General features: G+C 46.5%; 2 protein-coding genes across 3 annotated transcripts in view; one reads left to right on the forward strand and one right to left on the reverse strand.

Moving 5' to 3' along the window:
* Window positions 1-17,299, reverse strand: part of LOC127047924 (cardiomyopathy-associated protein 5-like) — a 478,816-nt gene that overhangs the window by 168,140 nt on the left and 293,377 nt on the right. The gene's annotated exons all lie outside the window — the stretch shown is intronic.
* The window catches only part of SERINC5 (serine incorporator 5), a 66,018-nt gene continuing 53,799 nt past the window's right edge, over window positions 5,081-17,299 (forward strand). For both annotated transcript variants that reach the window (XR_007773528.1, XM_050947045.1), the window contains exon 1: window positions 5,081-5,286. Coding sequence is in view for 1 of the 2 variants with exons in the window: in XM_050947045.1 (XP_050803002.1) it covers window positions 5,260-5,286 (27 nt within the window). In the remaining variant the exon portion in view is untranslated. The remainder of the gene's footprint in view (window positions 5,287-17,299) is intronic.

Below are 17,299 nucleotides of genomic sequence, written 5' to 3' on the forward strand. Positions count from 1 at the left end.
CTCAACCAATTATCCTCTCTGAGTTCCATTCCAAGTAGTGCATTCAAAGACCCTTACTTTACAATGGAGAGGAAAACTACAATTCCAAAAGCAAAAGTTGCAAAGTTTTTGGTAAGAGTATTTTATATGTAAATTTTCAGACCTCAAAGGGAAGTCTCTGCATTGACGTAAATATTTTACTTCCAGGAAAGTGTCATTTTGCAAATGTTTGTATTACACAACCCTTTCCACTATAATGTCTCTGATCACTATGATGTAGTTAGGAGATGTTTTCAAATCCCTCCGGAATATTGTGTGCTTGGCAGGGTAGGGATGATTGCAGGATTTGGCAGGTTTCCTAGAGACTTGCATCAACATTATCCTGAGTATTTAATAAAGGCTATGGGCCATATTCCCACAATCTACATCACTTCACTAGGCTTTCAAAGGAATTATTATTAACTGGTGTTTGCACAGAGCCCATGACAGAGCTTTTGGTCACATATCAATGCAAAGAATTTTCAGTTTAGGATTCTGGCATAAATCTACAAAAGCAAGGAAGCAGCCATTTGGGGGCAGATCCTCAGCTACTACAAATTTGTCACAGCTCCATTGATTTCAATGGAACAATGACGATTTACACCAGCTGGGGAGCTAAGTTAAACTTTCCTTGCCTCTGTTGTCATGCTACTGTCACCATCATCATGGCAAATCCCACAGGGACAGGGCCTCCTTGCAGATTAAACCTCACTCAGATTAATCTCTGGCTAGGTCCTTATGCTCGATATTCAGTTTATGTCCATCACTGGCAATGTTATTGCACTACTAAAGCTTTTGGTGCTCATGTGATCACCGACCATATAGCAGCATTTCTTGCCCCCCCACGAGCGCCGCACCGCCCTAAGCCCCCGCCCCCCTGCGAGCGCCGCGCCACCCAAAGCACCCACCCCACCTGAGCGCCGCACCACCGAAACTCCCCCCACCACGAGCGCTGCCCGGCTGAAACAAAAACAAACAAGCAAAAAGACCCCTCCAGCACCGCCCTGCTGAACCAAAAAAAAACAAACCCCGAGCGCCGCCCCGCCCCAAGGTGCTGCCCCAAGCACGTGCTTGGTCGGCTGGTGCCTGGAGCCGGCCCTGACTCAGGGGTTGTATCCCGTGACTGGAGAATTGCTAATATAGTTCCTATTTTTAGGAAAGGGAAAAAAAGTGATCCAGGAAACTACAGGCCTCTTAGTTTGGCCTCAATTATATGCAAAATCTTGGAACAAATTTTGAAAGAGAAAGTACTTAAGGCTACAGAGGTGAAGGATAATTGGGATAAATACAACATTGTTTTACAAAAGGTAGATCATGCCAGATTAACCTGACCTCCTCCTTTGAGAAGATAACTGATTTTTTAGACAAAGGAAATGCACATCAAATCTGCCTGGATTTCAGTAAGGCATTTGATACAGTTCCACATGGGAAATTATTAGTTAAATTGGAGAAGATAGGGATTAATATAAGAATTGAAAGGTGGGTAAGCAACTGGTTAAAGGGGAGACTACAACAGGTCATACTGAAAGGTGAACTGTCAGGCTGAAGGCAAATTACTAGTGGAGTTCCTCAGGGATCAGTTTTAGTACTAATCTTATTTAACATTTCTATTACTGAACTTGTTGGATTAAAGTAATAATTAATACATTTCTGTTATGGGAAAATGTGAGAAAGGATGGCTCAGAACAAACCCCAGATTTGGCCTGACCATTAGAAAGAAATATGTCTCTCAAGCACACTGAGTCTGTGATAGTTGAAATATGCCTGTCAGTTTACAAGGTCTATGTTAATTGTAGAAGCACATCCCAAGACACAAAGTCTGTTCTAAAGTGATATGTTTACAGCTATTTTCCTGAACTCAGGAACAAGATTTGTTAACTCCTCCATCCTTGCACTCTTATCATGCTTGTTTCCTGTTCATGTGTAACAAGTGGTATGAATAGGTCTATTGAAGTCTGTCATGCCCCAATGATTTTAGAATGGTTATGTTAAAGAATGAATAGGTAATAAAATGTAGAGGTGATGGAATATATGTTAAGTGAAAGAGTGTGATTGCAGTTGTGTGACTGAACGGGTAATAAAAGGTTGAGGCCCCAGCCTTAGGATACCTAGGCCTGTTTGGCCGAAGAAGGCACTGGGCGAGATAACCGGATAACCCTGAGGGTACACGCAGTCTTGCTGGACCCCTGGGGAAAAAGGAAGCCATGCTTTATCTGCCATTGGTTGGCACTGCTTACTGTTCCATTACAGACCTCTTCTGCCAATGACAGTATCTTTCCATGCATGCCAAGTTGCCTCATTGATTCAGTGCATTGAGCAAACGTGTGGGATCCAAAGGCCTGACAGAAGTCTATAAAAAGTGCTGTGCAGGGCATATTAAATTCAGCCATCTTCTCAAAAAGTTGTCATACTACTGCAATATCATCTACATTTCGCTTGTGCTTCATCTTCTTTGTTTGCAATAGCAAAGAAAAACAATGCTTCACATGCCTTTTATTTATGGGAATGTGAGAAATCCATGACAGCTATCTACTACTTCAGATCTCAGTTTGCTACACACATTGTTCACTGAAAACTTAACAGCAACAATAAGGCTAGAGGGCAAAGCCTGCTTTTCTAGAACCAAAGACTTCCATCATTTGAGCTTAAAAAGATTCTTTTCCTTCAGCTGTGAGCACTGTAACACCTATGGGACACAGCTGAGCTGTTCAGATTTTGTCCAGTAGAGGTCAGTTCATCACAATGTAAATTTATATTTGCAGCCTTTCAAGGAGAGATCATGCAGATGTGTGGCCTTTTTAAAAATTATGTTTATAAACTTTTCACATTGAATCCATTGTAGCCTCAATAGTAAAAATAAGGATTTTTTAAAATGCCTGTTAGTGAACCAGAGACAAGGTGGGTGTGGTAATATCTTTTATTGGCCTAACTTCAATTACAGTCTCTGTCACATGGTTCTGAGCTCATACTAATCTGATCCAAGTATTGTAATTCCAGTGATTTAAATCACTACTTATATACACTAGTTTAAGTGAGATCAAGATCTAGGCCTGCTGTGTAACTCTACTGTATTTACTGTGCAAGACAAGTGCACTGAAGTCTATGGGTTTTGTTGAAAAATAATAATTACACATAAGCAGCTGATAGGAATGATGATTTTAAGGTTCAGACACTAGACTGGCACTCAGAAGATATGATTTCATTCTGAGTCCTGCCACAGATTTTGAGTATGATCTTGGACATATTGCTTTAGGCACAGCCCTGTGTAAGGAATAGGGTGTAGATACACCACTCCAGGAGTAACTGAGGGAAATAATTTGTTTTAGGAGACATAATTCCTTCCTTGCTCTGAAGTACTCTGCCACCTTTCCTGACCTGTTGCAGTTTACACCCCTCTGTCCTTCTCTGGAGCTGCTGGCTGGGGCATTTGGGACAGAGCCAACATCCTGCTTTTTCCGCATCTGCCAAAATCAGGCATGTAGCTGCTGGTTACTCACTGAAGTCAGCAAGAGCAATCCAGGAAGTCCACACAGCATGTGCCTGAATGGGGCTGGGTCATACTATTCAGTAGTTCTGTACCTCAGTTTCCCCATATGGAAAAATCACAGAAGAGATGTGAGGATAAACTAATTGATGTTTGTGAAGCCTCAGGTTCTACAGGGGACATGCACCGTAGAAAAGCACTAAATAACTAATTAGCTAATTTTAAAAACACAATAATGTGATTCCTAATTGCTCATCAGCCATCTGCTTGATATAACAAAGGCTCCTGTTTACACTGTGAAGTAGAAGATGTTGAAATAAAGCATCCTGGAAGGCAGCTGAAAGCAATCAGGATTTCTTTTTTTATTTGCAGAAGGGGTGAAACAGCTGAGTTGACTTTAGGGAAGATTTGTTGTGGATAAAAATCCTTCCCAGTGGCCACGTGTTCTGCAGGTCTGTGTTTCATGTGGAGTTTTACAAACTCACACCCAAGATTATTGACTCTAAAAACACTGCAATGTAGGAACATACTATACAGATTCTTTCCCTTAAATGGCTTGCAATATTACCAGAAATAAATATACTTTCATGTGTCAGGAGGAGGGATGACTGAGTATGTGTGTGTGTTTAGCATCACAGAGAGAGCTGTTTTATCAGGGCCCTAACCTGTGCGGGGCAGCAACCCATGGCACAAAGCCACAGAGGTGGAAAAATGGGGCAGAAACAGAGGTAACACATAAAGGCCTTCATGGTAGGGCTTGGTAGGGCCAGTCTGATGCGCTGGGGCTGGGGCGGGAGGGGGAGCACTACCTCCACCCCAATTCACCTCCGCAGACCACCCAGACTGTCTGGTTTGGGGTGGGGGGTGCAACCAATTTGGGGGGGGCACACAACACTTCTGGGTGGAAAAATGAACCAAAAAATATTAGGGGGCACAAAGCTGCTTGCTCTCCCCAGATGCTAAAATGCCTAGTTACAGTTCTGTGTTAGTCTCATAAAAGTGAGAGCTGTGCTCTGCTGGTTTGGCCCCCAGGGGCGCATTAAGACCTACCTGCCAGGGACACCAGCAGTCTAGGTACAGCGCTGCAGCCCTAGACAAGAATCTTCTATTTTGAACCCCGATCGTTTGTTTTAGCCACACACTCATTCTCCTCTGAGCCACTGGACTCAGCCCCATCTCCTTTCCCTTCCCCAGTTTCCCCTACAGCAGCATGGGGATGGGAGGCCCCTCTCCCGTTCCCAGGGCTGGCGGGGGAGGGGGGCGGACGCTGAGCTGGACAGTCCTGCTTTTGCCCAAGCGCATCATCAGCCCTTCCTGGGGGGCGCCTCGGCCAAAGGAGACGTGGGCGCTTCCACAGCCCCAGCCGGCAGCGCCTGCGGAGCAGGGTTGACACCAGCTGGGGAAGGATGCGGAGCGCCCCTAAAGGTGCTGGCTGGGGAGGAGGGTAGCGCCGGGTCCGGCTTGGGAATGGCGAGGGGGCTGGGGACGCTCCTGCGGCGGAAAGCCAATGAGGGCCGCGCAGCCCTTGACGACAGCGGAAGCTCTGAGCGAGGGGCGGCGCTGGGCTGAGCTCAAGCCCTGTCCCGCCTGGCCGGAGCGAAGCGGGGCTGGGGGTGTCTGTGTGCTACCTGCCGAGCCAAGGCACGCGGGGACCGAGCGCTACCTGCCGGGCTGGCCGCTCCCGCTGAGCCTCGCCCGGGCCCTGTGAGGCGGCTGCGTTCGCTGCTGGGAGCTGAGCCCCGCCGCCTGGAGCCGGGATGTCCGCGCGGTGCTGCGCGGGCCAGGTGAGCGCCGGCGGGCGAGTCCGCTCCCCGGGGTGCCTGGGGGGCGGCGAGGGGAGCCCTCTGGGGGCGGCTCCGCGTGGCTGCGGCGAGGGGTCGCTGCCCCCTTGGGGCTGCCTGTGTCGGGCGGGCAGCGCCCGCTCGTTCTCGGCCCCGCTCCCGGGTGCGGGGGGTCGCGGCCGGGTGACCCCGCGGTCAGGGGCTCAGCCCTGAGTTCTGCCTGACGTCAGACGAAACCAGAACCCCCCTCTCCCCCCAGCGCCCCGGGCAGCAGGGGCGGCCCCGCCCGGCTGGCGACTCGTAAGCGAGCGAGGCTGACCTGGGCTTGCGGGGCGGCCGTGGGGGCAGAACCGGCGCTAGGCACAAGCAGACGAAGCAATTGCTTAAGGCCCCGAGCATCCCAAGGGGGCCCCATTGGCTTTTTATTATAAGACCCTCTGTAAGGGGCGGGGGGATATTCTTCCTTAGGACCTCCAAGAGGCTACGATGGGGTGGGGGGTTGCTGCTGAGAGGGTCCTGGCAATGCTGTGGGGCTCTGCCCAGCTGAGACTCCCGACTGGGAACCTGGGTGCAGGCTCTAAGGGTCTGGCCTGGGGAGGGAAACTTGCACCGGAGTAGGTGCGGATCCCCCGAGGGAGCGCTGCTGCAGAACGATGCGTACAGGTGTTACTCTGTGGTGGCCTCAGGGCTTGGCCTCAAAGGAAGGCATTATGTTGTTCCTTTGATGATGTTACACTGGTTCAGGTTCCCCTAGCGTGCACACACCCTAGTAGGGCTTGCACCTTAACTCTGGTAAGGCTGCAGCACAGTGGTGCCTAGATGACCAAGCAAGAGGGGAGATGTATGCATTGCCCAGATTCTGATCTGTTACACAGGTGTAAATCGGGAGTAATTCCTAGATTTAGGGGGAGGAGTTCTACAGTTATGCCACAGTGACTGAAACCAGAATACAGCCCAAAGTAAGTGAAGTGGACCTGCTAAGCTATGTCTTCACAGCTCAAAAGATGGAAAAAATCCACACCTCTGAGAGATGTAGTTATACTGATCTAGCCCCCTAAGTAGACAATGCTGTGGTCACTCAAGGGGACATAGGTAGTGGACATAGTGAAGCACTGCAGTGGGCAGCTGCACCTTTTAAGTGTAGACCTGTCCAAAGGCACCCCTGTTTTTTACTGCAAGATCAGCATTATGCTCTGCCGGTAGTGCCTTGTCTGCACTAGGATTTTACAGCACAATACCTAACTAAATGAGCACTAATTAACCAGTGGTAAAACCACACCTTTTTTAGTAATGAAAACAAAGCCTCCGTCAAATCCACAGAGGGTTTGGAAAACGAGGGAAGTTTTAGGTGGACACTGAAATAAACAAGAAGTTAGTGAAGTTGTTTGTGGATGGGGGTGACTTTGTTCAAATGACAACAGAAGTTGGTTCAATAAAAGACACTACCTTCCAGCAGATGCTCAAGCAGGGAGAGCATGGGCTCTCCTTTAAGAGGCAGTAGAGGAGGAATCTGCAATAAAATAGCCACTTGCACCTGTTTGCTGAGTATTGAGCAGTCAGTACAGTGGCATGAGATTAAATGAGCTGTTTCTGAAACCCAGACTGGAAAGCATTTGCTGCTCTCTAAACCCAGACTAAGTGCTGAGACCAGTGCTTTTCTGTGTGGGCAGCCCGGGGCTGTGGGAGAAGCCAGCTTGCTGCAGCACCCCAGAGCACGGTAGCAATTGAGAGAGATCCGGTGTGGGGTGCTGCAGTTGGTGTCTTGCCATATTTGCTGTGGAATGCACCTTTGTCTGATCACTCAGTATGCTTGAATTACAAATAAACACCATCAGACAGTGTGTCTGGCTTGCTAAGAAACTCCACATTTTAAAAAAGTGGTTAAAAAGCCAAAATACTAATATGTATGTAATACATGTATGTGAATGGACAGCCTCTCAAGTTTCTCATTGTGGCTTTTATGCTATTAGGGAGGAGTTTGGAAACTCTCTTCCTCCCAGCCTCCTCCCCTCCCCAGTCAGTTCTGCATTCAGAGAATGAAATGATAGCTATGGAAAATTTTCCTCCGCACTGGAGACATCAAGAGAAACCCCCATGAAAAGTAAAATTTACTGTCATCCCCGAGGAAATGCATTCAACGCTTTCAGTCTGAGCAGTGCTGTGGTTCTGCTGTTCAAGCTACTTGCTATAAAATATGAAGAGACAAACTGATTTTCAAGGGAAATCTCTTGTGGTGTGTTAAATAATTTTTAAAATAACTTTCAGTACCTCTTTGACCTTTTAGAAAATAATAAACAAAACATAGTACTGTCGTAGTGGCTTTTGCTTTTAACTTAAGATTTTAAATTGGATTTCTTCACTCCTTTCAGTGCAGTTGGAAAATCTTGCATTTATGACTTGTTAGCTATCAATATACATTCTCAGCATTTGTTCTCTGAAATTTCTGCTCTTCAATGTGCGTTTCTCCTGATAGGACAAGTTTGACAAGTTATCTTGTTCAGTTATAAAATTCCTTATTAGCATAGTTGTAAAATGTGTATAGATGTATGTTTTAATAGTGGTGTCTCTGTTTATATAGTACTGTGTAAAACTATCCCCATATTCAAGATTTTAATAATGTGCCTTTTTTCCATGGGTGCAGCTGACTGGGGTCCCTGGCTAGATGTCAGCCACGTAATTGCATTCTGCCTTCCTAAAACTTTGAGTCACTGCAATCAGAGATAACAGCATTGCCTTCTCTATCTGTTGAGTGCACAACATTTATATTGATGGAATGTTATGGCTTATAACTTAAACGCAAGAAGCTGTAGCTAGGATTAATGGGATGTAAATTCAGAAATGGAAAACTTAGACTGAACATTAGGAAAAGCTTCCTGATGGATCTACATGGCTTGTGGAGTAATCTCCCAAGAGAAGTAGCGGATTGTGTGGCACACTTAAAAGTAGACTGGGTAGTGAGAATAAAATAGCAAATACTGCTCGGACAGGGAGATAGGAATACAAGGTGTAAATTGGCCTTTTAAAACTCTAGAATCTATGCTGCATTCTAAAAATAAACAGACATGCAATGGTGTGTCCCCCTCACTTTGTTTGTTGTGGGTTAAAAGGCTTGTCTATGGTAGGAATTGACCAGTGTAAAGTTGGGGTTGCACCAGTTGTGACTTTACCGAGTTTGAAGCTGAAGTAAATCGCACTGGTTCAGTGCATTTACTCTGAGGCCGTGGCTACACTCACACTTTACAGCGCTGCAACTTTGGCGCTCAGAGGTGTGAAAAAAACACCCCCCTGAGTGCTGCAAGATACAGTGCTGTAAAGCGTCAGTGTAATCAGGGCAGCAGCGCTGGGAGCGCAGCTCCCAGCGCTGCGCGCTACACCCGTAAAGGATGTGGTTTACATGCAGCTCTCTCCCAGCGCTACCGCTCCGACTACACTCACACTTCAAAGTGCTGCCGCGGCAGCGCTTTGAAATTCCAAATGTAGCCATACCCTGAGATTTTGTATCAGTGTAGCTATACCTGTGCAAAAATCTATAATGTGCACAAGCTCCAACAGCAAAGTATGTGTCTTACAAGAACACAATGAATTTGTTGGGAAGGGATCAGATACACTCCTAGAATCCTGAAAGTAACCTTTCATTATGGGACAGTATTTAAGGTAGGACATTTTTTAGTATTTTTGTATCTCTCTCCTTTTCCCTTACAGTTCCTATCTTCTCAAGGCACCTGCACTGAGTCTCTCTTCCCCACATCTCATTGCCAGAGGCACCATAATAGGATCAAGATTTTAAAACAGTGTAGTGTCTCATTTTGTAGAGCATGCAAAGTTTCCTGTTTTGGTGCTTACAGGGTGGGCCTGTATGACTCCAGTCAGCTCTCCATAGTCTTAAAAACAAAAACTGATGCAGTAGTGTAGTGACTGTGAGCTGATCCCAGTTCACGACTATTATAACTGCTGTGAATGCCTGTAGCGGTGTAGAGGGTAAAGGTGATGTCTGAATTGGATTTCCCCAAGCTACTGTTCTCACTGACTCTTTTTAATACATATCTTGTCTTCATACTATAAAAGTTTACAGAACTTAAACTATCTTGAAACAAAGATTTTAAGTGCACCATGCTGGCGAGCCTGAAGGACTGTCTTTACAGCAGTGGTAGTGGAGGGAGTGCCACAGTGGACCAGCTCACAGCGTTCTATCCGCTGTCAGGTCACCATGTTCAGAGTAGGGCTAGACCATATGGTGGCTAAAACAGGTGCCTGCTGGCATCTTGTCTGTATTAGCATGTCCACCCTTGCAGCTCTAATGGTGGTAGAGTAACCAGTAGTGTAAGACATGTGGTGCCCAATTGACTCTAAAGACTAAATGTCAGTCGTCTTAAAGCCACTATTGATATTGTTAGTGGTAACTTGGTTAGATTTACTAGAGTAGGATGGTAACTTAAATACTGTTTCAATGTTGCTCATTGTAACTTCTTTGAATGGAGAGAACTTATCCTATTAGTAGGGCCCTAGCAAATTCACGGCCATGAAAAATGAGTCTGGACCCTGAAATCTGGTCTCTTTGTGTGCTTTTAAACTATACTATACAGCAGGCCTGCACAACTTGTAAAGCAGCGAGGGTCACATTACTCCACAGAAAACAGCTGAGGGCCGAAACCTCCCGGCCCTGCGGAAACATGCCCCCCCAGGACCTCCCGGCCTCAGGGAAACACCCCACCCCAGCACCGCCCAGCCCTTCAGAAACAAACCCTCCTCCAGAGCTGCCCCACCAAAACAGCTGTGGGCCAAAAAGGAAGGTTGGGGGTGGGGAGGTGATACTTGATTTTAAATCAACCAGGGGCTCCCAGCTGAAGAGGTGGCTGGGAGTTGTCAGGGGCAAATTAAAGGGCCGGGGCTCTGGAGGCTGGGGGAACCCGGAGCTTTGTGGGGCTGGGGCAGGGATTTAAAGAGCCCAGAGCTCCTGCTGCTGAGGGGAGCCTGAGCCCTTTAAATTCCAGCCCCAGCCCATCTGCTGGAGCCACGGCTGGGATTCAAAGGGCTCTGGGCTGCCTGCAGCTGCGGGGAGCCCTGAGCCCTTTAAATCTCAGCCACCGCCTGGATTCAAAGGGCACTGGTCTGCCTGTGGCGGCAGGGAGCCCTGAGCCCCTTAAATCTCAGCCGCAGCCAGGAATCTCTGCGGGCAGCCCAGAGCCCTATGAATCCCGGCCGCAGCTGGGATTTAAAGGGTCTGGGCTCCCTGCCGCTGCGGGCAGCTCAGAGGCTTTTGAATCCCGGCTGCGGCTGGGATTTAAAGGGCTCTGGGGTCCCCAAGGCTGAGGGCAGCCCAGAGCCCTTTGATTCCCCGCCACGGGCTGCACAGTGAGCCTCCGCGGGCCGCATGTGGCCCAGACCCGCTATGCAGATTTCATGGGGGAGACCAGAGTTTCTCCAAGTTGGGACCCTGACCCAAAAGGAAGTTGCGGGGGTCTACAAGGTTGTTTTAAGGATTTGTGGTATTGCCACCGTTACTTCTGCACTGCCTTCAGAGCTGGGTGGTTGGAGAACGGCAGCTGGTGGCTGGGCACCCAGTTCTGTAGACTGTGCCCCACCAGCAGCAGCGTAGAAGTAAGGGTGGCTATGCCATACCATGCCATCCTTACTTCTGTGCTGCTGCTGCCCATCTCTGAAGACGCAGTACCGCAACCCCCCACAATAACCTTGCAAACCCTGCCCCTAACCCCCACAACTCCTTTTTGAGTCAGGACCTCTACAGTTACAACACTGTGAAATTTCAGATTTAAATAGCTGAAGTCATGAAATTTACGATTTTTAAAATCCTATGTCTGGAGTTGACTAAAATGGAACATGAATTTGGTAGAGCTCTCTATATATACATGTATATATTAAAAAAGCCTGCTTCCTTACTGTCTTTCTGAAGTTGTTTATCTGTAAAACCAGCTGAAAATGTGGATGAGAAAGAAAGAAAGCCTCTCTCTTTGGGGGGGGGGAGGGGGGTATAGCTCAGTGGTTTGAGCATTGGCCTGCTAAACCCCGGGTTGTGAGTTCACTCCTTGAGGAGGCCATTTAGGGATCTGGGACAAAAATCTATCTGGGGATTGATCCTGCTTTGAGCAAGGGGTTGGACTGGATGACCTCCTGAGGTCCCTTCCAATCCTGGTATTCTGTGATTTATTGATAACCAGCATCATAGCTTGTTGCTCCAAAACTGCAACCAAGACCTGGTGTAATCACTTATCTCAAATAGTTCCTCCAAGTGTAAGATATTGACAAAGGGCCCTGAATCAGGCAGTGTTTGACTCCAAATGTGGAAAGCCTAGGCATTCTTCAACTTCCACTTGGTCGTCATATCACCAGTTTTTGCCTCCCATGCTCTCGCTTGATTTAGAGTTCACCAATCTTTTTGTTTAAGGTCAGTGCCCAAGGGGAGTTGTTCTGAAGGAACCAGGTTCTCAAGAATCGTCAGCATTTTTTTTTCCATTTTGTTACTCTGCAGCCTTCCACAATGGTATTTTTGGGATAAGGAATTTCCAGAGGCAGAGCTCTTTCTGGACTTCCGTCTCTCACATTGTGGAAGTGTCCATGCAGTGGGTGTCTCAGAGTATTCATTTGTTTTTGTCTCTTTTCTTTGGAATGCATCCTGCCTTGCTGATAGTAATGCAGTCCCCATGAGGCAGCATACTGCAGTGTGCGAGTCCATTTCAAAGTTCCTGTGATGATCCTACAGGACTGTATTCAATATTAATGTGTGCATGGCTTGAATGCAGAAAAGTGTTCCACAGCTGAAGAACACAAGGTGAGACTGTTTGCTTGGAGTGTTTTGGGGTCATCTCCCAGTTGGTATTGGCTGATTTCTAGGGAACACAGTTTTTCAAGTAGTGTCCTTATGGGTGCTCCACTTCATGTGTGCATGTACACCATGTGCTTTTAATCAGAGATTTTCAGTAGTAGGGTCCTGCCTGTACCAAGGATATATAGAGATGAGAAGGAACTGAGGGGAGTTCACTCACACAACTACCACACAGCCTGAGATGGTGCGTTTAGCATGCCTACTTCCAGTTTTTCCTGAAGCTTGCCTTTACTGTAACTTAGTGTAGTTTTAATTTAGTTTAGTTTAGTCTAGTTGGCTGTCACTATTGTTCCTTTTTTACCTTTGTTGGTTTTTACTGTCAAACTCAACCCCTTTCCCCTGCCTTTTATCCTTTATTATTGACCATAATAATGTGCCTTTTTATTCCCAAAAGTATAAGCTAACTCTGCCTTCAGCATGGTGAAAGCATGTCTGCATAAAGAACTCAGGCTGAAGGCATGGTACCTGGTTCTTGTCACACAGACAGAAAGCAGAAGACTAGAAGTCCAAAGTGCAGGCAATGCAATGTTTATTGGGGTTAGTTCAAAGCAAGCATATCCATAGCTCTAGACACCGGCAGAGTCTGTTTCCCAGTGTTCTGTTCCCAGCTCTGATGCCGCAAAGCATTTATTCCGTGACCCCCTTCCCAGCTCTGATGCTGCAGAGCCTTGCCTGTGTCCCTGTTTCCCATTCCCATCTCCTCCTTCTTAGCAAGCCCGAATATATCTGCAGTGCACGTGCCTAGTCACACCCCTTACAACTTATGGTCAAGTTCCATTTTGGAGGGTTGAGAGTCGGGGGAGGGGGGAGTCTTCATTCCACCTCTTTTGTATCTCATGGGAGGGGTAAGGAATGAGGTTGTGTTCTGGCCAAGGTCAGGCCTTTCTTTAGCTTTTAGAGTGTCTTATGCCTTCCCCGCCCCCGAATCTCCTTGCCCCTCCTCTTAAGCTAAGGTCAAGCAACCAGTTACACTGAGGCCTGGTCTACACTACGCGTTTAAACCGATTTTAGCAGCGTTAAACTGATTTAACGCTGTCCACACTACGAGGCCCTTTATATCAATATAAAAGGCTCTTTAAATCAGTTTCTGTACTCCTCCCCAACGAGAGGAGTAGCGCTAAAATCGGTAGTACCATATTGGGTTAGGGTTAGTGTGGCCACAAATAGACGGTATTGGCCTCCGGGCGGTATCCCACAGTGCACCACTGTGACCGCTCTGGACAGCAATCTGAACTTGGATGCAGTGGCCAGGTAAACAGGAAAAGCCCCGTGAAATTTTGATTTTCATTTCCTGTTTGCCCAGCGTGGAGCTCTGATCAGCATGGGTGGCAATGTAATCCCAAATCTAAAAAGAGCTCCAGCATGGACCGTACGGGAGATACTGGATCTGATCGCTGTATGGGGAGACAAATCTGTTCTATCAGAGCTCTGTTACAGAAGATGAAATGCCAAAGCGTTTGGAAAAAAAAATCTACAGGCTGCACAGTGCTGCGTGACAAGCGTAACAGGAAGCCAGAGGCTCAAATGGATGCTTATGGAAGGAGGGAGGGGGTACTGAGGACTCCAGCTATCCCACAGTCCCCAGCAGTCTCCGAAAAGTATTTGCATTCTTGGCTGAGCTCCCAATGCCTGTAGGTTCAAACACATTGTCCGCCGTGGTTCTGAGTATAGCATGTCAATTTACTCCCTCCCCCCACCACATGAAATAAAAGGGAAAGAAATCGTTTCTTGATTTTTTTCAATGTCACCCTATGTCTACTGAATGCTGGTGGTAGATGCGATGCTGCAACAGTGAAGAGCAGTATCCGCTCTTCTCCCCTCCCCGGTGGCAGATGGTACAATATGACTGCCATCCATTGTCACCATCAGCCCGTGCCTGATAACTGCTGAATATCCCTGGCTGGCCTCAGGGGCGCCTGGGTAAAAATAGGAATGATTCCTGGTCATTCCCAGTAGATGGGACAGAACGGCTGGTAACCGTCCTCATCATAGCAACTAGGGGCTGAGCTCCATCAGCCCCCTCCCTTTCCTGTGTAAAGAAAAGATTCTGTACTGCCTGGACTATCATAGCAGCGGGATGCTGGGCTCCTCTCCTCCGCACCGCTTAATGTCCTGCCTGGACTGTCATAGCACCGGGAGGCTGCCTCCCCCTCATTTTATCTCACTAACAAGTCACTGTTTGTTATTCCTGCATTCTTTATAACTTCATGACACAAAGTGGGGGGACACTGCCACGGTAGCCCAGGAAGGTTGAGGGAGGAGGGAAGCAACGGGTGGGGTTGTTGCAGGGGCATCCCCCGTGAATGGCATGTAGCTCATGATTTCTGTGGGATCTGACACGGAGCAGCTGTGCTCCCTGATACACTAGTTCTCTAGTACACTTGCCCCATATTCTAGGCAGGACTGACTCTATTTTTAGAAACCATAAAGGAGGGATTGACTTGGGGAGTCATTCCCAGTTTTGCTTTTGCGCCCCCGGTTGATCTCAGCCAGGGGCACCCATGATAGCAGCAGACAGCATAGAAGGACAGATAACCGTCATCTCATTGCCAAATTACACTGGCAGCAGACAGTACAGAACGACTGGTAACATCTCTGCTATCATGCAAAAGCAAATGAATGCTGCTGTGTAGCGCTGGAGTATCGCCTCTGTCCGCGGCATCCAGTACACATAGGGTGACTGTAAAAAAACAAAAGAAAACAAAAAAAAGGCTGAACGGGCTGTGGTTGCTGTGCTATGACGTCTGCCAGGGCAAGCCAGGGAAAAAGGGCGCGAAATGATTGTCTGTCATTGCTTTCCCAGAGGAAGGAATGACTGATGACATTTATCCAGAACCACCTACGACAATGATTTTTGCCCCATCAGCCACTGGGCTCTCAACCCAGAATTCTAAGGGGCGGGGGAGACTGCGGGAGCTATGGGATAGCTACGGAATAGCTACCTACAGTGCAGCACTCCGGAAATCGACGCTAGCCTCGGACCATGGACGCACACCGCCGAATTAATGTGGTTAGTGTGGCCGCCTGCTCTCGACTTTATACAATCTGTTTTATAAAATCGGAATTATCCCGTAGTGTAGACGTACCCTGAAAGGCTGCTCACTCCCACCATACCATGTAACACTTTAGTTCTATCCCTTATCTCTTCCCATTATGCTAACAAACTCATCTAGCCAGGCAGAAGCAACACACAGTGTCTTTGTCCTTTGTTTACACATACTCTTATTTTTCATACTAATATCAACAAGTTAAACCCAAAATTCTACCTCAAGCTGACTGACAAGCCTATATACTAACAGTACTTCTCTATTAAGAAGCAGCTTTGCTTCTCATGTCTCCCTGTTTTGTTTTTCTTGGTTTCTGTTTGCTTTTCTATATTTCTGTTAGAATAGTGACACCCACCCTCTTGAGCTAGAGAGACATTCCTTATTGAGTCTGTGGTTCATATCAAAGACTTTGTGCTAGTCATGGGAAAAATTACTGGGTTTAATTTCAAAGTACTGGTGATTAGTTTTATTGTGTAACTTGTTGGCCTTAAGAATGAGGAACAAATTCTCCTAGGACAGTATATGAATTACACTTTGTTTCAAGACCAAGCCATGCCAGACATCCACTTGGTGTTGCCTATCTAAATAACTGTGTTCTGATTTCTCAGAACAAAAATCCTGTTAGCCATTATAAAGGCACACTGCCGAACTTTTAACAGTCATGCTATAGTATTGCTAACTCTGACTCAAAATTAGTAATAATAAGACATCTAGTATTAATTAACTGTGCTGCCTGACATGTATCCTTGCCAAGTGGATACTGGAATCCTGATCTGAAAATATTTCAGTTTACAAAATATAATCTCTACAACTGATGCAAAACAGGAAATTTCCAAACTTGTTTAAAATGAACATGTTAGAACCCTCATTCTTGTAATGCATTTATAACAGGAATGAAGTGTGTGTGTGTGTGTGTGTTGTTTTTATGGTCTTTTTGTTTTTTAGATTTTTGTTAGTTCTTTTTAGCAGATTCCCCCTGGAATGTAATGGAGGATATAGTCTATACAAGACCTGCACAATAGAGAGTTGCTTTTGATTATATAAAAACATCTGTTTAAATTTACAGGAAACGGGAGTTTACATTTGGCTTTTCTTCTGTAGTTTGTCTCATGAGAGTAAAATAGAGCTCATGTTTGAGAAAAGCAGCTGTTTGTGGAAAATCTTGATTAAAATGGATATGGTTTTTCCAGTGTTAAATGAATGCAAATTAAATATGAAATGTTTTTAGATGACAATATTATGTAGTGATTAGGTAGTTGGTGAGAATATAATACAATGTCTTGTGAAAATTTTCCATTTGGATCCTATGTAATTATTGATATTTAAAATCATGTGAAGCCAAATTTACAGGTCTATCTGTCAAATTATGTAAGTTGCTTCTTCAATACCACTGTGCATTTAGCAATCATATCTTGTGATAAAGTGCAATAAGACCTGTCCTTAATGGAATATCAGATTCATACTATACACAGTACTGCCTGAATATGGCATACTATATCAGATTTATACTATATTCAGTTCCGGTTTATTTTAACTCTCAGTTAAAATGAATCAGATCTCAAAATCCAATTTTTTTGTGCTGGTTTTTAAAAAATCTATATCTTGCTTTTAGATTGTCTTCAGGCTTTTAAATTCCCCCTCCCTACTTGCAATGTGTGGATGACAGGCCAAGGTTGAAAATTCAGCCTTGGGTACATGCAAAATGTGTGTACAAAAACGCAGACCCTGGCTCTTCTGGACCCTAACTCTATCTCTTTTTCTCCCCACAGCTTTTGGCTTCCCTGGCTCCCCACTGTCTGCCTTCCCAACTCCAACAGCAAGCCCTCCACTTCCTCCAGCCCCAATTGTCAGGCAGGCTCCAGTAGTTTGCCCCCTTGCAGAGGTTTCCACCGGGCGCTTCTCATTAACTCCTCCTTTTGGCACTGTGGTAGCAGAGGGAGTTAGGCTGCTCCTGCGGTCAGCCTCAGGGAAGGGGTTATGCTGAGCCTGCTCCAGAACTCTGGCTGCTTGGAGCCCACTGGGATGCCCTGTGATAATGCATACAGCTGCTATGGTTGTCTGCTGAGTAAGTGGTAGAGTCCCCTCTAGCTGCTGGAGGGGAGAACCTTGCAGCTCAGGCAGGATTCCT

This window comes from Gopherus flavomarginatus, chromosome 3 (genome assembly GCF_025201925.1).
Source record: "Gopherus flavomarginatus isolate rGopFla2 chromosome 3, rGopFla2.mat.asm, whole genome shotgun sequence".
Classification (NCBI taxonomy): Eukaryota; Metazoa; Chordata; order Testudines; family Testudinidae; genus Gopherus; species Gopherus flavomarginatus.